The 23,758-nt window shown below is 49.5% G+C and overlaps 1 protein-coding gene across 1 annotated transcript; it reads left to right on the plus strand.

Annotated features, from left to right (window-relative positions):
• Positions 1–288: 288 nt before the first annotated feature.
• On the plus strand, positions 289–21,443 carry CUNH18orf63 (chromosome unknown C18orf63 homolog). The gene is made up of 13 exons (XM_045850446.1): positions 289–422; positions 2,532–2,610; positions 4,234–4,290; positions 8,730–8,841; positions 9,339–9,380; positions 10,834–10,910; positions 12,093–12,202; positions 13,055–13,151; positions 13,257–13,342; positions 14,575–14,758; positions 19,015–20,061; positions 20,246–20,335; positions 21,387–21,443. The coding sequence occupies exons 1-13, from the start codon at positions 289–291 to the stop codon at positions 21,441–21,443; spliced, it is 2,172 nt and encodes a 723-aa protein (XP_045706402.1).
• Positions 21,444–23,758: the final 2,315 nt, after the last annotated feature.

Raw genomic sequence — 23,758 nt, forward strand, 5'->3', positions numbered from 1 at the left:
CCATTCAACTGTACACTTTTAATGAGTGACTTGTATGTCACGTGAATTATATCTGAAAACACGTACCAAAAGAATTCTAGGTTATTAGAGAGCCTTAGAGATAAAATGGCAGTGATATTTAACTGCTGGAGTTTGCTAATTTGTTTTTATTACCTAATTCCAACACAATACCAAATACCCTGATGAGCTGGTGCTGCAACCCTGTTGGTAGGATGGTTTACTAACTTTTTATTGCTGGGCGATTGTTCTAGAGGCCTGGGGGCCGAGATGTCCGGCGGACAGGAAGAGATGAGCAACCCCAGGCTGCAGTCGCTGTTCTTCGTCACCGTCCCAGACTTGCGGAGCCTCTGTGCCGTCAGGGTGACACTGCGCCCCCTGGGGGCAGACGCCGCGGTCAGGAGCACGCAGCTGAAGGTGTGCAGGTGAGACGTACGTTCTGCTACGGCACTGCCCAGAGTTTCTGAGACCTGTAAGAGCTGTTTTGAAACAAAATACTCCTTCACTCATTCTGTGTATATAATTGTGAAACAAATTCAGTTTTGTTCCGCGCAGGTCCAGAGGATTACATTTAGGGAAGGACTTAAAATACTTGAGGTAGACTGTCTCACTGTTGAGTTGTTATATTTATGACTTCTTGTGTGAACTTTTTCAAAAAAGATTTTATTTATTTTTAGGCAGAGGGGAAAAGAGGAAAAAGGGGAGAGAAACATCAATGTGTGGTTGCCCCTCACACGCCCCCCACTGGGGACCTGGCCCCCAACCCAGGCCTGTGCCCTGAGTGGGAATTGAACCAGCGACCTTTGGTTCGCAGGCTGGTGCTCAGTCCACTGAGCCACACCAGCCAAGTTGTGTGAACTTTTTAATTTCAAGTTTTTATAGACACTGATGACTTAAATCAGGCTCCCCAAAACTTAATAGTAGTAGTTAATAAATACTGAGTACTTTCTGTTTATGAGGCACTTTAAAAGATACTGTGAACATTGTAGAGTAATATGATTTCTTAACATTCAGGTCAGTATAAGAGTATTTCTGAAGAGCATTTTTCCAAGAATGCTATTGAAATACCCATTCCAAGACAAGTCTTTGAAAAGCAGCTGAGTTGAGGACCCACCACGTGTTAGTCCCTTACCTGATTGAGGCGGTCAGAGGAAGACTCTGAGAATACGTGGTGGGATTCTACCTGTAGCTTAACTTCTTGGAGACGAACAGACACTTCTGAGACAGCTAGGAGTCAGAAATAAGAAAGACACGTGGGTGTCCTCCATTTTCTCTTATTCACAAGACTTTTTTCTCCCCGTTGTACATATTTCCACCCAGGGGCACCCAGGGGCCCGTCCCCTTCCTGCTAACGTGCGGCGTGATAGCAGTTTCCTGTGACCCCTTGGGAGACACGCAGATAGAACATCTGTACGTGCGGTTTTCTGCCGTGCGCTCTCAAATCGAAGGAGACCATGGCCACAGTGCGGGGGGCTGTCGCTGGTCCTCCTGGTGGCTGAGCGGCTGAGACAAGGGCAGGCCCTGCAGAACCAAGCGCCCGCCGCACCAGGGAAGAGGGGGCTGCCAGGGGCACTCTCAACAGCCCTTTGCGAGGTGCCCCCCCCAAAAAAAAGAATTCTCAGGGTTCTTAACACGTGTTTCCTTGAGGATTAGTAATTTGGAAAATTTTTATATTTCCAACTCTGTTCCTTTTTGTGTTTTTCCCACCTTCTCTGAAGCAAAATTATTGATGATCATTTCAATTGTGGTAATTTTTGTTCTAAGTTCATTTGGCCCTTGAATGCTAAACTAAAACCATTAATGCCATTCTGGCTTGGGAAAAAATTCATTTTTGCAGGAAAAGAATCTAGTCAATAGTTCTAACGTTCAAATAGTTGATAATTTTTCTGATAGTTGAATCATTAGACTGCCCCCGCCCCGCCCCGTTCCCCCAACCATGTAAAAAACAAAGGAAAACGGAGAAACTGGATTTAGGAGAGATGTTTTCTTCAGTGTCAAGACTTCTTCAAGTCTATAGTTAGGGTGGAAATGGGGCTTTAAAAGAGGAATTCTCACTCACAGATGAAAGAGGTTAGGACATTCAGATGCAGGGACTAGGTTACATATTAATACCAGTATCTAAACTTTTATAATTCTATTAATTCAAAGCTTGGCTGAGTGCCTGTAGTGTTCAAGGTGCCACCCTATGTGGGGAGAGATACAGAAATCTATAACACAGTCTTTGTCTAGAAGAGACTTAAATTTTTTACTAGAACAAAATGATTTTTCTATAGATTGATATTAGAGAGTGGGAGGAAGGGGGAGAGAGAGAGAGAGAAACATAGACTTGTTGTTCCCCTTACTTGTGCACTCATTGGTTGATTCTTATATGTGCCCTGACTGGGGATCAAACCCACAACCTGGGCATATCGGGACGATGCTCCAAGCAGCTGAGCCACCTGGCCAGGGCTGGAACTGGTTTTTAAATGTTCTAATAAAGTAAAAACAGACAGTAGGCAAGTCGACATTAAAATTAATACATTTCATCTCCACAGGCAACTGCTGTTGTTACACCAAGATATTCTTGCATCGCCTATACCTGGAATTTTTAGCCAAATTTGGGTGGTGATGGCGGTTAGTATTTTAACATTTTATAAAAAGTATTACTACTAATTACTTTGGGCAGTACTGGTACACAGTAATTCAGGTACTAATTATAGCTCAAACTAAAGATGTTTTATGAAGATAAGTTACATTGTTTTGTAGTTTGATTGAACCATTAACCGACTTTAACTTCAATATACCTGATGTTTAAGATTCATTTTTGTGGTTCTAATATTTAGTTTTCCGTGTCATAAATGCTAAGATAAAGAGTAGAAATGAGGATGTTATAGCAAAATTTTTGAAGATTCACTCCTTTTCTCATATTTTATTCTTTAGAATTACACTTAATATAAAGGAAGAAAGTTCTCATTCCATCAAATCTCTAATTGTTTTTAAAGAATTTAGATCAACATATTTTTTTAATTTGGAAATTTAATTTTTATAGTTAGTAAAAATTATATTTCCCAGTGCTATATATAACTGAGAATGGTAATGAAGTACCAAAATCTTTATAAAAGTGACACTATCCTGAGATTTTTGTTAAAAATCTTTCTGAAAATCCTCTTCTGAGATTTTAATTTCCCAGAATCCAGTGAAATCAACATTTATTAACAGTGCTGATAAGCCATATAGAATATTTAGGTCTTTTCTTTTTCTTCTAGGTTATGTGGCTATATGTCCAACTTTTTCTTTTCATCCTTAATATAGTTTTTAAGAAGAACAAACTATTGGTGAACAAGTAGACACTAATATCACGTAATTGTGTTTTTCCTACCTGAAAAATTTATGAAACAAAGAGGAGATTGTTTTAGAGTTCTAGTAAATTCAAGTATTCTAATCTTAGAATAACCATCTGAAAAATGTGTTTTGCTTTTTTATACATTACATGCTATAAAAATTTACAAAAATATTTAAAATGGAATTATCATGGATACTGTTTTGAAACTCGCCTTTCACTTTCACTTCCTAATGCACATCTTGAGTTTCTGGTGTTGTGCTCTTGCAAACAGTGCTTCAGGAAGCATCACTGAAATAATACCATTTGCATTTTTCTGGTAGTTTCTGTGGGTTGAATTCTTAGAACTGAGATTGCAGCACATTTTAAATATAATCTAGATACTGTGAAATTGCTCTCTGAAAAGCCATACTAGGTTACATTTTAACAAACCATGTTTGAAAACATCTGTATTTCCACGTGCCCACAGACACTGGGTATTTGCAGGCTTTCGCCATCTGCCGATCTTTCGGTCACCAGCACTGTCTGTTCATTTGTGTGGCTTTCACGGGGGAGCTGCACACCTTGGCCGTGTGAACTTTCTCTTGATCTCCCACTTATGCCCCTTTCCTTGTGAATGCCTAAGAATATACTATATATAAAGGAACATATTAATATGTACTGTATGAAACTTACCGGCCTCTTTTCATTGTGTGGTTTCTGGGTTCGTGCCACCCCCAGGAAGGCTTTCCTCCCTCGAGGGGAGCGCACCCGCAGGTGTGTTTCAGGGAGAGGCTGGCGTCCCCGAGGTGCGGGGCTGTCAGGGAGACGTCCAGTTCTGCGTGCCCTGCTGCAGAGCCTTCAGTGTCTTCTAGGTATTGCTTTACGTAGTAACACGTTTGTTAAGTCATTTTTATAAATGTGGATTTTTGTTATAGATACCATTTTATAAAGCTGGGAAGCTTAATGCCTATCTTGAAAAATATGGAGCTAAGGTAAGTGTTTTAAAAGATACAATTCCAGATGTTGTTTATATTGATTTTGTATTCTGCTTCTTTTGTCAGCCAACAAAAATTGGAGTCTCTTTCTTGTAAGTGCACGTGAAAGAACAGAACAGTTATTTTCATTTAGTAGAAACAGAGGGGAAGGGGCTAGCTTTTTGCTGGGTAACTTCTTGTGGGCATTTCACCTGGCATCATATTACTTACCATATGTAGCTGCCAAGAAGTGAATAATCTCATTCTACAGATGAAGAAAAACCCTGAGGGAGATAAAAACACTGTTTGTAACAATATAGCTAATAAGCGGAGGCACAAAACAGTATAAATTGTACTCATGGTGACGATTTCTGGATCTTAGCAAGGAAAACAGGGATACGTGGGTTGAGCACCTCGTGCGTCCCGGTTACTCAGGCCAAGGAGACGTGGCTGGTGATCGTGTCTCGTCTCCGCACGTCTCTCTGGGGCACTGTGCCCTCCGTGACTCCAGCAGGCCGATCTACAGGGGTCCAGGGGATTGGGGCTTCTGGCCCCCTCCAAGGTGAGGCGTGTCCTTGGGGTCTAGGAGGATGGTGAGGCCTCCCCGAGCCCCCAGGTGCTCTCACAGTTCCCTGAGGAGTCTCTGAGTAACCAGACAGCGGGCCTCAGCCGTCAGTCACCGTCTGCAGGAGAGCGGCACTCTTCAGGGACCGTGTGGGAGGGTGCTCGTTTCACCTTCGTGCTAAGACAAGTCCGAACTCCCAAAACCAAATTCGCAGGGTGTCGTTTTCCTAGAACTGGAAACTAGGTCTTTCAGGGATCTCTGCACAACTCTGTCCTTTGTCGTGACAAGCGTCTCAGTTTAGTGGAGATCCCTTTGCTGTCTTACTGGGGCTTGTGGAGAATTTAATCGTACTAATGCATTGACTTAAAGATCAAAATTGTGCTGTTTTTTGACAAGTGTGTCACAAAAACAATAGATACAATGTGATTTTAGAGATGAATTCTAAAGATTAAAAGTTATTTTTAGCCTAAGAATAGATCACATTTGAGTGCTGAGTTAGTAAAAGAATATGCCAAGTATATATAAAGATTATAAGAAAAAATTAAAAAACATAGCTTTTGCAGTCATTACACACTAATAAAAACACACTTCATTAAATATTTTCTTCCAGTCTTTTACTTCACACCTTTGGCTTTATCACTGCAAGTTGTCCAGTGTCCAAAATCTTTTTGTTTGTATTCTTGTCCTTTTCCCACATACCCGAGTTCCCCTTGGTTACTCGGTAGACTTGCTTTGTCCCCTTCCCCAGACTTCCACATCCCAAATGCCGGGATGCTCATAAGCCTTCTCCCGCCTGACTTACCTACCCTCTTGGGCCTCCATGGCTCTGCTCCACTTGTCTCTTTCTGGGTGCTTCCTGGGCAACAGTCACGGTAGCCAGCGGGTGGTTACTGAACATCTGTTACATGCTGAGCACTCCGCTTGCTTCTGGAGTTGAAGCCATGAACCAGACAAACTCCCTGCCCACAGGAAAACGTCTCCTCCTTTTTAAAAAGTTTCTGGAGTTTGTGTAGCGTTTTTATTATCCCTTCTATAAATGTTTGGTAGAATTCACCAGTGAAGTTCCCTGGGCCTGGAGTTATGCACAAAGGAAGGATTTTAAGTACAATCCAGTCTCTTTAATAGATGATAGAGATACTCAGACTGTCTGTCTCAAGGCCTGCGTCTCCCTCGTCTGCGCTGTCGGACTGATGACGTAAACGTGCTTGGGGTGCCGCCCTGTGTCCCTCTCAGCAGTGTTGCCTCTCCGCCCCCCTGACTGGCGGCGCGTCCCTTCTCCCCTCCCTCACCAGGCTACTGGAGGCCTCCGGTCTCCCTGCTCGCAAAGAACAGCTTTTGGTCTCGTTGGTTTTTCTTGTTTTTTATTTCACTGATTTTCATTTTGGCCTTTATTATTTCCTTTCTTAATGCTTATTTGGGGTTTATTTCTATTGCATTTTCTTTGGGGGAGATGCAAACACAAGTAAAACGTGATCCCGCGCAGTGGTGGTGACAGTGCCCTTGGGGATAACCAGAACAGGCATCAGAGGTCACGGTGGGGGCTAGGCTGGACCTGGGCAAGAGAGCGCATCGCACCAAGGGTCTGCAGCTGTGCAGCCCCGTGGCCTCGCACAACACGTGACGCCTCACCCGAGGCCACGCTGTCGTTTGATTCGTGCTGTGTTCAGTTACCAGGCCCTTCCCCACAGAGCACGACACCGAACCCCCTCCGCAGGGCAGGGTGAGCTCCAGTAAGGCACGGGCACGCCGGCTTCGGTTCGCTCAGCACGGAGCTGAGCACATGGCGGGCACCCAGGGAATGTGCCGAAGGAATAATGAGGACACGCATCTCCTGTGAAATCTCGTTAGCAAAGACTAACTGATACTTATATTTCTTTTTCCAGCTACTTAAGGTGGAAGTTGAGGTCACTGATTTGAGAACCTTTTCTTTTCCAATGTAGACACACTTAAGTGCTATAAATGTCCTCGTAACCGTATTTTGCTTTCATTTTCCTCAGTTCAAAATACTTTCTAATTCCCCTTTGATCTACAGGTTAGTTAGAAATGTGTTGTGTAGTTTCCACATACTTGGGGGTATTCTCGGGATTTTCTCAAATCCTCACCTGAGGGTATGTGTATGGATTTTAGTGTGTTGGTTTTAGAGAGAGGGGGAGGGGGCGAGAGAGAAACATCAGCCAGTTGCCTGCCGCGCGTGCCGGCCGGGGTTGACCCGCAGCCCTTTGGCGTGGTGGGGGGACGATGCCGCAGCCAGCCGAGCCGCCCGGCTGGGGCCTGGGATCTCTCTGTCCCTGCCCTCTACTTCAGCTGTAGCCGGAGGACGTGTTTCGCATGACCTGAATGTTTGAGAGTTTGCTGGGGCTTGTTTGGTGGCCCAGAGCACGGTCCGCCCTAGAACATGGTTCTCGTCCCCTTGGAACGAACGTGTGTCGTGCTGTTGTGCCGCAGGGTCTACAGGTGTCGTTGGGTCACAAAAGTTGATGGCGTTAAGGTCCTGTATCCTCACTTTCTGTCTGCCCGTGGGATCAGTTACTGAGCACATATGGCGCAGGATTTGCCTACAGCTGCAGCAGACGGGGTCGGCGAGGCCACCCCTGCCCTGGAGGGCGTCTGGGGCAGCAGGCAGGGTGTGTGTGAGTGGCAGAACTGCCCCGGCCTCCCTCTGGCCGGGCCCGGCTGCTGCGAGCCGCACATCCTGCCCAGCCTGGGTTGAGGTTGGCTCCCTGCGGCGGATCCTGATGGCCGACGGGACGCGTTCAGCCGCCCGGGTCCGGCACCCCGGCGGCACGTGTGAAGTCAGCGGTGCAGCTGGGCCGCCGCCCGCTGCTGGAGCCCTGTAGACGGGAGCCCTAATTCCCTTTGAGACGAGGAACAGATTCGGTCCTGTCCCCACCAACAGGTGACTGGCTTGCATCCGGGGAAATTCACCAGGAGCCCACATGGCATGAAAACGAGGGGGGTGGTGTTGGGGGACAGTTCTCCGGGCACCGTCACTCTTCCGCGTGTCCCGCCAGCAGGGGCACATGCAGCGTTTTCCTCGGGACCGTGTCCGCACAGACGTGCAGAGAGCATGGCCTTGGCTCTCTCCCAGCCCGGAGTGGCTTCCTCACTGGCGTGTGCCCATCCGCACCCGCGAGGGGCTCCCAGGTCTCAGGGCCCGCTGTCCGTGCCGCTCTGTCACCTCCCACGCAGTGTCCTCCAGACTCTGCCGCCCTGTCTCCCTGGAACCCCAGCTCCGTCCCCTCAACCCAGGGAGCCCCCCGCACCCCGCACCACACCCGGAAACCCTCTTCGGTCAGTGTGCTCGTTTCTGCCTCTCAGGGACCGCTCCTCTTCGTGGCTTGATGTCCAGCGTCCTGTGAACCACGGTTGCCTGATTTTTAGTGTTGTCTCAGGCGGGAGGACAAGTCTGCATCCTGTTAGTCTCGTTGGTCAGAAGTCCTACTTCTAAAAAATCCTCTGCAAAGAGAGATGCTTTGCTGGTATCCGTGTAATTATCTCGTCGTTTCCAGGTGCTGAGCTGGACGGCGTGAACAGGAATGAGGAGTGGTAGTGCAGCGCAGTTCTGCTCTGCGTCTTCTGTGCGGAGGGGGCCAGAGTGCAGTGCAGGGCCTAGCGCAGGCACTCTGAAGGTCCGGGCTCTGGGTCAGGACACGCAGGGGGTCGGGCTGTCGCGGCCTGGCAGCCCTCATGGCTTCAGAGTGAAAAGAGTTCAACGCTTCTTAACCTTCAGACCAGATGGGGTTGTGGTGACCATGGCGATGACTACAGCTGACATCCAGAACAGCCCGGCCTGTCGGGGGGGGGGTGGTCCCAGCACAGACATTCCCCGTGAGTCTGTAGGGACATGCTGATTGCCGTGATTGGCTCATATTTTGTCCTTGAACCTTTCCAGGCAGAGGCGCCACAAAGGGTCATTCCTGCAATTCTTCAGAACTGCCTTTCGTACTCACTCACGGCCAGACTCGCCCCAGCCTGGAACAAGACTGGCCATCTCCTGGTGCAAGGTGACTTTACCTCTCCCCGTCACTGTGACTTCCTCAGGCAGGTTCCTTCCCTTTGGGACTCTGCTTCCAGGAAGTAGTTGCTAACGCAGAGCCCAGCCACGCGTTCTCAGGCTTGTTTCTTTAAGAACATACGTTTATTGTGTAATGCTTGGTGCTTAGAAGAAAAAGATACAAGTGATGAGAATTACTGTAAAATAAACAGAAATTACTAATATTGCTAGAACCAAAATTACTGAGTTTTATGTTGAGGTCTGACCATTTTTTAAGCATTTTATACTACAGAATAAATATTTGAAGGTATAATTAGGTATTTTTATCCTTTTAATTGAAGAGATAGTTTTTGAATGGTTATATTTTTATGTAAGCTGACATTTCTTTGTATAAGACTGCATTTTAAAGTGTTTTCCTTAACTTTTATAATTTTACATAAAAAGTTGTATTTATCAAGCATGATTTATGGGTTATAATAATATGGTATATATTATCAATTTTTTAAGGAAGAGAGTTTCTTTCTCAGATGGGAAAGCAAAATGCTGTTGGTAAGTAAAAATGCTTAAGTTAATAGATGAAACATTAATATAATCAACAGTTGTTAAACAGTGTTACAGATTGTTGAGTTGTTGTAATCGTGGTGATTAGGTCATGTCACAATTCAAACAGGTGTTATAATCACAATTTCACCTGGGAAAATGACCTCTGATTCAAAGTACATAGCCTACCTCATTGACAAAAATTCACTTCTCTCAATTTCAATAAAGCTATAATTTTTTTATTTCTTAAAAAAATTATGACTGTGAAGGAGTTCAATTCTTACAGCCATTTATAATGTGTAGTTTCCAGTAAAAGCTTTATTATGAGAACGTGATTCTTTTTAAAAAAGTCTGAAAAGACACAGATGATCTGGAATGACAGTTTATGATATGGTCTAATCCAGTTCAATGATGTGGCTGCACTTTGCAGGCAGGCAATTTCCCCAACGGTGATCCCGAGAGAGCAGATGGGTGGGAGTCCTAGGCCCCCGCAGGCATGACTGATCGGTCCCGGCAGCGTCCCCACCCTCGGGCGCAGCCCTGAATCCGGGCTGACAGCTGCCGTCCGCAGCTCTGCAGTCCCAGCCGCCCCCCTTGTCCTCCAGCTGGGACCCAGTGGGCTCACTGCTGCATTTAGTTCCGTCCACGGGACTGGCAGGAGACGACAGCTGTCGCAGGTAACCGTTTATTAAAGACAACAGTAAATTAAAGATAACAGTTTAGGAGAGCAGAGTCCTCCACTGCTGTGTTAGAACTGTGTCTGCCAGTTCACTGAGCGTCATACTCGACAGCGAGACGGACAGATTGGAAGTGTGGAGCTTGGTGGGTTTTCACCAACTAAAGGTACCCTGAGACCAGTTCTCGGGTCAGGAAGCAGAACGTTACCAGTACCCCACAGCCCCTCCTGCCTTGTCCTGGGTGTCACCCCTCCCCAGGGCGACCATATGTGACTTCGGTAAGGGCTTCCAGTTAAGAGAAAGCGGGCAGAAGCCTGGAGGCCCCATCGGACGCAGGGGAGCACGCCAGAGCACCTGCGGGCGTTGGCAGGGCCAGACTGCCGGGGTCAGGCAGTCTCCGGGGTCAAGCAGTTTCCGTCTCTCGCGCGGCGTGGGCGTCGGACCTGCACAAGGGGCTGGGGCGGGTCTCCCCTCACCTGTGGGGTCTGGTTTCCCCTGCCGCCAGCCTGCCTGTGACCCCCCACCACACGCCCCCACACAGTCCCACGTACCCACACAGCCCACACGCCCCCACAGCCGCATTGTCCAGCCTGGGTCCTCCAGAGGCCTCAGCTGCGCCTGCCGGACACGGTGGGGGCTGCCTGTCACCACATGTGGAGAACTGTCCGTGCTTTCCTGCGTTCCCACCTTCAGTGAATTCAGTGAATTCTTGTCTTCCTAAAGTAGTTAATTTGATTGGATGGAGTAGTAACCCCAGAAAGTTTACGATTAAATGTTTTTTTCAGTATTAGCCATCAATGTAACAGAAACTCAAGTTTGTCTGAGCATAGAAGCTTACACAATCAGACTGCCGCCACCTGAGGTACCGCAGATTTTTATTTCTATGATTAACTTTATTATATGTGCTAGATACTTAATACATTTCTTATTATTACACACATGCTAGCAGGTTTTAATTTTTAATAAGAGTGGTAAGATTTTTTAATTTTCAAAATCCATATTAAGTTCTTGATATATTGGTGGTGTTCTTAGTCTGTTTACCCAAAGAAATTATTGTCAGCTCAGCACAGACCCAGTCATGCTATTCCCCCATTCGAGAACCTTTGCGGTGGCCTTCAGGGCCCCGCTACCCCAGCACACCGCAGTTACACACAACACTCTTGCCTTCTTCGGAGAAGGACCTGTCTTTTATTTTGCTGTTCTCATGGCCCCCAAGTACACGGCTTAACTGCCTTTGTCTGCAGAAAGCGTCCTCCAGTTTGGCCTCCACTGTATTTATTGTAACAGACACACAGTCCCACTCTTTATTCCTGAAAAAGGTGGACAGCTCTGGGAGGAGGTGGCCCGCCTGCACCCTAGAATGAGGCCGACTGACCCACCCGCGAGTGGCGGTGTGGGACCCACAGGCTCCCTGGGGAGATCAGGCCCCACTCCCAGCGTGACAGAGCGTGCACAGCGGGCTCTGCCCACACGCCAGCTCCCACGGGGAAGAGGAGGGAGCGGTCCCAGCTTCGCCCACCAGATAAATGGCCTCACCTGCTCTATTTTAAGCAACAGGCGTTGCATAGCGGCATCAGGGCAGTAGAGCCCCTGTCAGCACGGGAGCAGACCCCAGAAATGAGGGGGTGCTCCGCTTCCTCTTTCCAGCCCAGTGCTGCGCGCTCAGCACATGCTCGTCCGGTTCATTTACGTTCCCCCCCTCCGTTGTCCTCTGTCATTAGCCCCTCTCCGTCTCGCCTTGCCCACCTGTTCGGTGGGGCACTTGCCAGGCCCCGACTACCAGAGCAGTTGGTTCTGCGTGTCTGTGAAGCGGTGCAGAACGGGGCGTTAGCGTGGGCCGTGGGAGGGAAAGCATGAAACACGTGTGGGAGTGTAGAGGAGAAACTGTGAGCCAGAACACGGACCACGTTGTGGGAAGTGGTTGGCCCAGCGTACCTGCAGCCTTCAAAGTCACAGCTGGCTGTGTGTGTGGGTCTGTGATGTTTCTTTTTGTTGGCAAATTCTTTTGAGGACTTACGCATTAAAATCTTATTTCTGTTAAAAGCTACAAGAATTCGGTATTTCTCAAAGTGTTATAAAGGACTTCGAAAGTCACAAGAGTGCCGTCATTGAGGGACACTCGATTTTAAGCGGCGAGTGCTACGTTCTGCCAAGGTGAGAGTTGGGGCTGCGGTACCTCGAGGAGGGCGTGGTCTTCCGTTCTTCTCTGATTGTGCCTCGGCACTGACAGTGCAAAAGCAGAAACCACTCTGTGACTTTTTGAAACTGGATTATAACTTTACGGAGATGTCACAGGTGTATTGTCCCACTTACAGAAGCCGCCCATTCCCTCTGTCGGGTGACTGTGAGATCACGTTATTGTACAGTAAATGTACAGCACACGTTTGTAATACGTTTCACTGGACTGTTTCTAAAGTGAAATTTCTAGATGTCCCATGAGATTAAAACTATCACAATAATCTCAATATAACCTTGAGAACGTTTACGTATAGTTAATGATTCATTATTACTTGATATGAGTTAAGTTTGTACTATATTCAGAAAAAAATGGCTTGTTGTTAATATGAATAGGACTAGTGGGATGAAATTTTAACCTGCTTTATGAACAATAACGTTAGCAAGCATACACATAATAATTTTATCATTCAGGAAAGGGTAGATGGGAAATACAGATTTAACTCGTAGTTATTCAACTCTTAAGCTTTTCTCTCCAGTCTCACGACTACCAGGCGTATCTGTTTGTGAGAACACTGGTCGTTATTTCGTGTTCGTAGCCGGCGTAGGGTTGGCATCAGTTCAGTTCAGTGTCTCCTCGCAATTCTAGGTGAAATTTAAATACAGGGTGTGTTTGGAACGAGGAACAAGTGATGAGTTTATCGCTTACGTGTTGGTGGTTGCTGAATCTCCTCGCACGCGGTCTGAGTCGCATGGTTAGACCCCCCCTGAGCGGTGGGGCTAGGTTTAACTGTGGGGCTCATGCCGCGCCACCGCTCTCGCCTCTCACAGCATGAAAAGGGGACAGATCCTCAGCGTTCTTCGTGCCGCGCCTCCCGACTGCCCCTTTCACGCGTACGCAGACTTCCAGACGCACTGGGAGGACCTGGTGAGGGGCAGGCGCGCGCCGCGGGTTACCGGGTTTGGCTCCTTGTGAGGGGATCTCCGTTTAGCTCTCCCTCCGGAGAATTTCAACCTCGCCCTTCCCTTGCAGTACGGCTACCAGCTTCCAGAAGCCCCCGGAGGGGCCGAAGTGTACTGCAGCGTCCACTTCCTGATGCCGGGCGGGAGGGCCTTCACATATCCTTGAACGCGGGTGGGGGCAGCTGTCCCCGCCCGGGCCTGTCCCTGCCCCCTTCTCTGTGTCCCCAGGGAACCGCGCTCCTCTCCACTCCTTGCTGTCTGCACGAGTCCTGCTCTGTTCTCCGCGTCTTCCCGTTTGTGTTTGAGGGTGCGCTTCACAGGGGCGTTTCCTCCCTGAAATGCTGCTGCCGCTGCTGCTGCTGCTGCTGCTGCTGCTGCTGCCGCTGCTGCTGCCGCTGCTGCTGCTGCAGCGGTTCAGACGGCGGGGACTGCCAGGGAGACAGGAAAAGCGCTTCCTTGGTTTCTAGTAGACAGGAAGAATTAATCACAGGTTCTCCTTGGCCAAGGGCTCCCTCCAGTGGCATTTTGGTACTTCTGAAAGGGAGGACTCAGAGTGAGTTTGACAAAGAATTTTATTTCTGGAAAACTGTTTTACAGGCAAAATTTAGAGGGCTTGACTCGTACTTGATGTACCCCATAAACTTAGGGAAACATCTCAACATTACTTTAAAAGTCTGCCCGTGAGAGAGCCCGAGTGAGGAGCCCAGGTGAGACTCTTCAGTCTGCATCCGGACCCTGTGGTCCTGTCCCTTTGCCTTGTCACCGCTGGGTTTCCGAGGCGGGGGGGGGGGCCCACAGCGTTCTTCCTCTGTCCTGCTTCCTGACCCAGATGCGCCACAAAAGGCAAGTGGGCGGGTGCAGGTTTCAGTCATTCCCTCCCGTTAGATGCCAGGTCCCCGTTCCAGCTCCCCGGAGGGGTCTTCACCGGGAGAGTGGCTGCTGTTCCCCAGGAGCTGCCCCTGGGGCCGCAGAGAAGCCTGCCCGTGCTGCTCCTCTGTGCTGCTGAGCCCTCGCTGCCTTCCGGACGTGCGGCCGCTCCTTGGTGACCGTAAACACTTCTGTGGTCCACACAGGCGCAGCGTCTTTCTTGTAGGTCAGTTTTGGAATGTCGTCGTTGCCAGCCTGTGCAGAAAGCCTTCTCCTTACTGTCTCTTAAGGAGACAGTGAGTTGTCTCGATTGTGAGTATTAAACCAGAAGTAATTAGTATTACTCCTGGAGGAAACGTGCTTTTTTAGCTTTGGATTATCCACTTGGAATGAGCTGGCTGGGAACAGATGAGCCACGTGTGAAATAGTTAGGGTTTAGGTGTGTGCACGCCCCAGCAGCCGCTGTCTCTCGGCCTCTCTCGGTCCACAAAGCCGTCCCGCTGGTCCTTAACGCCACCCACCTACCCGCTGTGCTGCGTCAGAAGTCAGCCCGTGCAGTTCTTCCCGAGGGTGGATTTGGACGGTGTGCTGAAAAGTTTTCTTTCCGACGTGAAGTCCAGACTGCCTCACATCTGTGGATTTCCCATTAAGATGACGACGAAGTCGTGCTACTGCACACAGGAACTGACTACGCCACGTGTGCAGGTAAGAGACCCGTGTCCTGTCCCGTCCCTGAGACGCGCTGTGCGCCTGTCTGACCCAGACCTCAGTTCAGCGTCTCCCCGTCGGCTGCCAGTGGACTTGACCATCTGTCACTGCCATTGGTCATTGTGGCGCTTGGTCAGTGTAGTTCACCGGTCTGCTTAGTGTGAGCCCCTGGACTGGGGACCGTGCCGTGCCCTCGTCCCCAGCACCTGGGGCAGCAGAGTCATTAAGTGCTTGTCCAGTGAATGGGTGACCTCACAGGATAGTTGGGAAACATTTGCCTCATAAAAACCCAACTTGACTTTGAACTTCTGCCACTTCATTTGAGTCTGAGTGATTGGAAAGGGCTTCGAGTGATTTCTCTTACGGATATTAAATTATTTCAATACCATTTTCATTGTAAGATGATGTGCTAAGTGAAATCTTATTTATGAAAAGGAAGTAATGATTAAGTAATACCGATAAAGAAAATATGACGGCCTATCTTCACACTCACCAGAATAAGATATTTTTGTTCAAAGAAAACAAAATTAAAAGTTGTTAAAGAACGAATCTAGGGAAGTTAACTTCAAATTTTCAACAGCAGTCTTTCTTTGGACTAACACATAGTTAGCATATTTCCATCAAAGGAAAGATAAACGTTTGAACAGCTGGCACAGTCTGAAACATCCCATGAAGGAAATACGCCGTGTCTGCTCGGTGTCCCCTGCGGGAGGTGTCGGTGTCCCCCGTGGCTCGTAGCTCCCGCCGCTCCGGGGACTCGTCCCTCACATGGCATTGGCACGCCGTGGCCCCAGCACGCTGCCTTATGGCGCTTCTTCAGCTTTTGCCGACGTGCGGATTGTTTTAGCTCTTTCTAACCCACTCTGAAATTCGCTGGAGCCGGTGTGGTGGGCCCCATGCACCCCCTCAGGCCAGCCCACGTCACCCGCCACGAGCCAGCCACGAGCCGGCACGTGGCTCTCATGTCCTCGGCAGGGCCAGCTCTTCAGACCCACGGCCTAAATCAGAACCGTGGCCGCCTGGACGGCGGGGCTGTGGGAAAGGCTGTGTCCTCAGAGAGGAGTGTGGATGGACAAATACCGTCCACGTCTTTGTGATGATGAGTCTGAAATTTCTGCCCAGATACAACTGTTTAAAAAGTTCAGCTAGTGGACAGGACCAAACTTGAGGAATTTAAAGGATAGGCCATTACTTCGTGCATTTTTATTGAATATGCACAAATAACACTTCTTTTTATTAAAAAGTCATAAGCATGTGATTCCGTAACATAACAACATCACACTCAAGCACACCAGATGACAGTTTAGGTGAAGTGTTCAAATTGCTGTCCACATCGTAGGAGACATTCGCAGACCCCGCCAGCCTCACCCAAGCAAGCCTCATTGCTGCCAGCCTCTGTGTTTATTGAACACTAAGCATTTCTAGTCCACGTCTGTTTTAGAAACAGTGAATCCAAATGGTAGACTCAGAAAATTTGCTTCTTAACTGTGAAGTAACAAATTGGAAATTCTGGTCTTTGTTTTGCTCCTGAGAATAAAAATGTTCCCTACTCAATTTTACTTAGTGCCTTCTGTATGCCAGCTGCTTAATTAACTTATGCATATTAAGTTAATAAGTCATTTAATTGTCAAAATAAACCCTTGAAATAAAGGATTGTTTTCTCGATTTTGCAGACGAGGAAACTGAATCTGAGAGCCTCCAAGTAATCTAGTCAAAGCCGCGCAGTGAAATACATACATTGCAGAGTCAGGGCTGAAACCCAAAGTGAGGTTCTCCATCCTGAAGCTGGAAAAAGTGTAGGTGCGCGGTTCAGACCCCAGGCTGTGGGGGCCGGCCGCCTGGGTTTGACCTCCTGCATTGCGTGTGTGTCTGGGCAGCTCCTGTGCCCTCCCTGTGCCCTGGCGTCCTCAGCTGTCGAAGGGGCGTGGTGGGGGTCGGGGGGGTGGTGGTGATGACAGCACGTGCCACACACCGGGCTCTCGAGGAGGCCGGCCCCGAAGTGGAGCCCAGTGCACCTGACGTTCATTGGGGACCGTCCTCGGAGTCCACACCTGCCGGCGGGGGCGGGGCGGGGCGGGGCGGGGAGCCAGGGGCCCGAGGGGAGAAGGCAGAAGCAGAGCAGAGCGGGGCCCCGGGCCGGCCTGCCGTTATCTCACCCGCACGGACTTGGACACGCGTGCCTGTCTCTCAAGGGCCTTTAAAGACGTCGCCGCAGCCCCTTGGTGTGCGAGACCGTGTCACCCCCAGCTCCCGCTGTCTCTGAGGGAGGCTGGGGTGGGGGGGCGTTTCGCGTCAGGGAGCGTCCAAGCCAGGGCCGCGCGGTTTCATCCGGTGGCGGCTTCTGTTGAGTCTCTTTCGTTCTGGGACATCCCAAACCCACTTCTCTGTGTTTGAGCCAGGCGTTTCGTGGGGAAACTGGATCACTTTCCCTGGAAAATGTCCTGGACCCCAGATTTGGCTGACTGCTTCCTTGTATCGTGTCATTTAAAGTCAGTGTAGCCTTCTGAACCCCGTGTCTCCCACAAACCCGCGGTTGGATCTGAGTGTCTCTGAATTCTGGTCCAACTTGAATAAACACTCAAGCTGTGCAATGTGTAGCCGAATTTTAGTAGATAAGACGCATCTGATGGGTCATTTTGGTCAGTCCATTCACATCTAAATAGAGGCTAAAGCTTTTGGTTTCCCCCTGTAAGCTCCTGTGAACGTACAAAGCTGTATGAATTCCGTGTGCAGTTTCAGAAATTGAAAGTCGATGGAAGCCGCATCTGCCGGTGGCACCTGGCAGAACAATGGTAGCAGTGTGGCGGACACATGTTATTTGTGGGGTTGTGGCTTCTCAGAGCTTTGTTTGTGGACGTCTCAGTCTTTCAGGTTCTGTAAATTATTTATGGTCTCGTCGGCTGTGTCCATGGGCCCTTTTTGTAGCCTTTTCATAAATTTTGAATATAAACCTGGAGGTCCCCGCTTTGGGCTGTTTGCCGTGTGTTAGAAGCTGGAAGAACGAGTGAACAGCGAATCGACAGGCCGCGGGCAAGTGTTGCCGTCAGACGCGCCCTCCCGAGCGCCGGGCGGGCGGAGGTCGCACAGGCGGGAGTGTAGGCGTGTTCCGGATGCCTGTTCTGGAGAAGCTTTATGTCGGCACGCAGGTAGCCTGTTCTTCCGTGAGTCTGCCTAGAACGGGGTGGTTTGTCTTTGCTTCTGGTTTTATTTTGGTATGCCAGGTACTAGGCATGTTGTTTGAGAGTTACTGCTGTTTGTGGAACCAGGAGTCCAAAACAAAACGGCTGTTCTTTGATGTTCTATGATCGATTTCAACTTAGTTCTTTAACTCTATTTCCATCAAATGGAAAAACATTGAGTCTAGACACTTTGAATGACTCAGCCACTTCCGACAAAACGTCGGTTGTGCCGTGCCACTTCATTCGGGTGTCAGACCTGCTGTCCTGCTGCTGGCCTCTGTGTGAGGGCGCCTCTGGAGAGGGTGGGCAGGGGTGTGGGGGGAGGGCGTCCCCTGCGCTTGCCTGTGTCCGCGTCAGGGCAGCGGGTGCCCCGGCGCTGTTTCCGGACGCCCAGGGAGCCGGTGGGTGGACCCTGGGCTCCTGCCGACTCTGCAGCTGGAAAACCAAGGGCACTTGTAGTTCGACTTCTTGGCAGCGGCTGCACGCATGCGGCTTTACCTCCCGCCTGCCTGCCCTCAAAACACGGTGTGCGTGCCCCTGAGCGGCTGGTCCCAAACCACAGCCTGCGCCCCGGCTGCAGAGGGGAGGCGTCCATCTTCGGTCCCCCAGCTCGAGAAGGGACACCAGAGGACGCGCGGCGGGGTGTGGGACCCAGCCCGTGTGCACTGACTGCGCAGTCACGGCTGCCCTCGGCGGGAGGCCGGGGAGAAGCAGCGGAGCGGCCAGGGAGCTGCCCGAGCCCGTCTGCAGGGCAGCTGGCAGGGGCCCCGAGTTCAAGTCCTTACACAGAGTTTAGAGCGTGTCTTCATCTTAAAATGTGTCACGAAAGGCTGGTGTCTATAAAGAGGGGTACAAACCATAAGAAATACACGCATTTCCTCAAGAAGGCTCCTTTGGTTTTTGTTTCTGGGTTTTTTGTTTTGTTTGTTTTTTTACCTATTTTACATGTCATAGTGTTACTTTGTGTCCATATTTTGATGATGTTTTATACAAAACATTTTTATATATATTTTGATTTTTTTCCAATAAGGATTTGATTACATTTTTAAAATATCTTGATCTGTATCCTTTCAGGAAAACAGAATCAAGCCACCCAACCTGACCTCAAAACAAACGTTCCAGTGCTCTCTGACTCGGGCCCCTTCCACGGGACCCCCCCTGGCTCAACACCTCCCACCGCGTTCAGTAGCCGCGGACCGCAAGGTGGAGCTTCGGGTCAGCCAGCAGGGGCCCTGCCGGCCCGTGGCCCCGCCTCTCCAGCCAGACCCTGCCCGGAGCAGAGGGACCGCCCTGTCCGACCAGGCGCCGTGCAGACGTCTGGAAGCACTGCAGCCCACCAGAGGAGGCGCTCAAGTTCAAGACACAAATTTCAGCTCCCGGAGTAACGTGGCCCCGAAACTCACCCCAGTCTTCAGAAATCGGCCAGTGCCGATGAACAAAAAGGACTTGGAGCCCGGCAGCCTGAGAGGACAACAACTCATCACGTACCCAGAAGCAAAACCGACGTTAGAATCTAAGCTGTTTTTGCCTAAAACCAATGTGATCCAGAATGACAAGCCCGATTTAGACCCAGCCATCACAAAAAGATTTAATCCTAACCCTCAGATGAGGGCTTGGAATTTAAAGCAGAAGGCTTCTGGATCTCTGCGAGAAGAAAGGACCGAGCCCTGTGACGATGGGACAAAACACCCCCCTCTCGGCGGACAGTCGTCCGCTGCGGGGGCCAGTGGGAGCTGGCCCCGCGCTGGCCGCTCGGGACTTCGGACGCCGGAGGAGGACTCAGGTGTGGTGGTGAGGAGTGCCGCCGACGGCCGGGGGAGCCAGGGGGCCGTCTTAACACGCACGTGCACGGCGCAAATTCTAGGGAAGGGACACGAGTCCCTGAAAGGGAAAAGACCACACATTTTTGGATCCGACACGGAAATGGAAGATGCCCAACTATTGCAGCATCGGTCAGTAAACCCAGCCAGAGAGAGTGATGTCAGTGACCGCGGGCTGGTCGCGAGTGAGACAGCCCACAGGCTCGGAGGAGGAGGCCTGCGTCAGGGGTCTTCGGAGACGGCAAGGCAGCCCGGCGCCGGGGACACCGGTCAGCGACGACCCCGGGCCCCCGGGAGCCAGGTGAGCGCACAGTTTTACTCCGGGGGTGTCTGTCATGCGGCAGGCCGTGAAAGCCCCTAAATAAAGATGTAAAGGGTTTTCCCGCGTCATCCAGGAACACACTGAGACGAAAGTTGTCCCTGACGCAATTGCAAGTATATATAGTTTAACGTATTAGAGATGTGATTCTTTAATCTGATTGCAGATACAGGGCTTGCACAAATCAAAACCCAAGAGGCCTCTCCTCATCCCGTGGGCTTACAGAATGTATGCAAAAACAGGGAATACCCATCAGGTAACTTATCTTTTGATTTATTTTTCATTATGCCACCTGAGTTGGAATTGCCAGGTTTAGGTGTCTCCAGCCTGTTAAGAAGAAGGAGCTACTTTTAGATTCCTTGAAGCCCTAACGTGAGCCAGGAAATGGGAGGTGTTGAGGACAGCACAGCTCTGGAGTGGGGACTGCACCCAGCGTGTGCTGTTGGAGCTGCGGCCCCATAGAGGGCTGAGGCCGGGGGGAGGTCCCGCGGCCGGCCCGCCCCTCGCACGCGGTGCCGGGCGCAGCGGCTGCGGGCCGCCCGCAGGTGTGTGCGAGCCCACGGCCGCCGGAACACACGACCTTCGGGGACTCGTACCCAAGGTGATTGACCTGAAGTGGCGCTTCCGGTCAGTGAAAATTGACCCCAGAAACACTGCGGTGGTGACTACGGGCGAGCTCAAGACTCCGCCGGTGACGCCGGGTCTGCGGCGCTGAGCTCAGAGAGCCGTCTGTCCGTTCTCAGAACGAACACGCTGCTGAAACGTCCACAAACACTTTTGTTTGCATGGAACTATTGGCGTACTTCCAGTTCAAAGTCTTTATGAGCAAACTAGAAAATGTTTTCTCCTTTTTTTCTTCCAAACGCTATTTCTTTTTATAACTAATAGGATTCGCAGCCTGGTTTGAGTTAACCAAAAGGTGCTTGAGTCTCCTGTGTATTTTGTCATGTAGTCTGTGACGTCTTACGCTTTCTTGCTCTCGGTAGGTGGTTAGGGGAGGTGTATGTGCCAAAGCCTTAAAGTCTCCTCTTTAAAGTAAATGAATTCTACTCCAGACTCCGTAATTCTTAGAGGCACATCACTTTCCCACTTTGAATTACTTAAGACCTAAGACAATCTTTAAAATATAAAACCGTTCCTATCACCCAGAAGGCATAACATAAGAAAAATTATGGGATATCATTATAGCAACTAATTTCCCTCAAATACAAAGTTAATAATATATGCCCCTGGAAAGAATTTGGGAAGCACAAAACAGGCTCTAGAGAAGAGTGTGGGAGACCCCCTGTCATTTCTCTTCTTCGCAGGGAGAGCGACTCGGAGCGGCTGACGGGCGCGCGCACACCCCGGCGGACGGGAGTTAGGCCCTCCCGCGGCGGCGGGCCCCTTCTGCCCAGGCGGCCTCCTTTCTCACGGCCGCCCGCGTGCTCCACGGTGCGAGCCCCGTGGGTGGGCCTGCTGCTCGCCGACACCGGCCCTCTTCTCAGCCCTCCGCCATGGCGGCAGCGTCCGGCGGTGGTCTCGTTCCGGTGTCTGCAGATGCCCGCGTGTGTGACTGGTTTTGTTAGTTGAAAATGTCTTTACTTCACCCTTACTATTTCTGTTATTGAAGTTCATTTGCACTCACTTTTTATTATTGAGAATGTGTACGTATACGAGATGTGTGGGGGTGTCGGCCATATCTTTGTGGACTCACTAAATTTCACTTTGCTTTAGCACAAGCTAACAGAAATCCCTCAATAAACGTAAAACCTGTTGCACAGAAGAGCCAGAGCCTGCCATCACATAGCCAGACTTTTGTGTAGAGGTGTCTTTGTTCGGACCTGCCCGTCGGCTTGTGCTCTGTGCTGGTTGTGGGTGAGACACGGGGCGCTGAGAGGGAGCCGTGGGCCCGGCCCGCGCTCCACCCAGCAAACCCTCCTGGCTCCTGGTGGAGACGTGGGAGCCCGGGCGTACGGAAGCAAATGTCCAGGCAAATGGCGAGCAAATGTCGAGAAGCCCCCTGGTACATGTTACGAATAGATCATCTATCGTGTAAGGAAAGAGAGAGCAGAGCTGCTCACTAGTAATATTCTGGCTTTCAGACATTTTAGGTATTTAATTTACAAAATGTGATATAATTTCTGCGATAAGATGTTTTAAAAATTCTCAATGTTCCATTGAAGAAATCACTTAATTTTTAAAAAATATCAGAGAGCCAAGTTTAAGTGGAACTTGGATTTGATTTACTGTTTGCTACCTCACTAAACCATTGCAATTAAATGCAAAACTGAACATGAACCCTACTTCATAACTGTAATACTAATTTTTTTCTCTTGAAACTCTGCCTGGCTAATTTCCTGTATAATGTTACTGTAAGTGTTTCTGTTTTCCAGGGGTATCTCTGCTTTACAACTGTGTTCCCACTGCCCTAGAGAAATGCCTCTAGTTTAAAGCCCACCTTAAGTGTGCCTTCCTCATCCGGAAGCCGGTGGGACAGGTAAGCAGCAGACCGTGGGAGGCAGTGGCCCGTCCCTGTGGCTCCGAGGCCGTGGAGAGAGCATCGAGCATCGTCCGGTGCAGAAGGCGGCCCGCCAGTGCGCGTGCCGGTGGCACGGTCGTCCGCGGCTGCACTCCTCGCCCGCTGCAGCCCCCCGTGCCGGCCCCGCGGCGTGCCGCAGGGATGAAGGCTTACGTCGTTAGTGCGCCAAGCGAAAGAATTCGAAGACAAACCTAAGTAGTGTGCAGTAGCTCCCGGTTCTTTAAATAAACATCCGTGGTAGCCCCTCCTCCATTCCATGAGTGTCTGAAACTTGGGATTTATAGTGTGGTTTTCCGTTTAGATAAATGTTAACCTACATGGCAGAGCCTGCTTATGTTAGGTTTGGTCCGTTTTGTGGTGAAGTAGGTTTCTTTTTTGTCTTACAATACTTGTCCTAATATTGAGAGTTTACCCCAAAAAATATGTGTCTGTGCATAGGCGCATGTGTTTATGATGGGCTGTGCACTGGTTGACTGTTTGTTCATTTATTGTCCATGTTCAGGGAGGCGGCTCTGGACCAATTCCTGTGTTAGGGAGAAATCAAGGAAGATTTTGACTCATTTTAAGATTATAATTTCGAAAGCCAGAATAGTTCTAAATTCAATTAAGGAAAACTAAATAGCATTCCCATTAGGTTTTTGATGATCCGTGTGCATTGCGGACACGCTCTGACCTGCCCCGCCCCAAATCACTCTTCGCATTCCCAGCTGGGTGTGAGGTCTCCAGCGGTTGTCGTCTTAGAACCGTACGGAAGTGACTTCCATGTTATCGAGAATCTTGTAAGAGCAGCCATTGCATTGGAACCTATGGCAGTCTGCCAGAATTAATGCGAGACATCTTCATAGAATCATAAAAATACTTTTCATGTATTATTCACACCTTAAACTTCATAGTGTTTATTGCTTACTATATTTGTTTTTGTTATATTTTTATGTTATACATTATTTGTATTTCCTATGTTAACAATATTACTATGACAAACAGGTAAAAAGTACGGGTTTGTCATTGATTAGCTTTTATTTCACCAGCTCGCTAACCAGATTTCGCTCTTTTTCGGAGTTCTCGTCGTCTGGTGTTATGCTGGAGCTAACAGTGTATTAGATAATTTACCAGTACTTAAGAATGATCAGTATTTACAGTGTTCGTAAATGTCGTGGT

The sequence above is a fragment of the Phyllostomus hastatus genome, unplaced genomic scaffold, assembly GCF_019186645.2.
Source record: "Phyllostomus hastatus isolate PE091 unplaced genomic scaffold, TTU_PhHast_1.1 phas_contig_80, whole genome shotgun sequence".
Classification (NCBI taxonomy): Eukaryota; Metazoa; Chordata; class Mammalia; order Chiroptera; family Phyllostomidae; genus Phyllostomus; species Phyllostomus hastatus.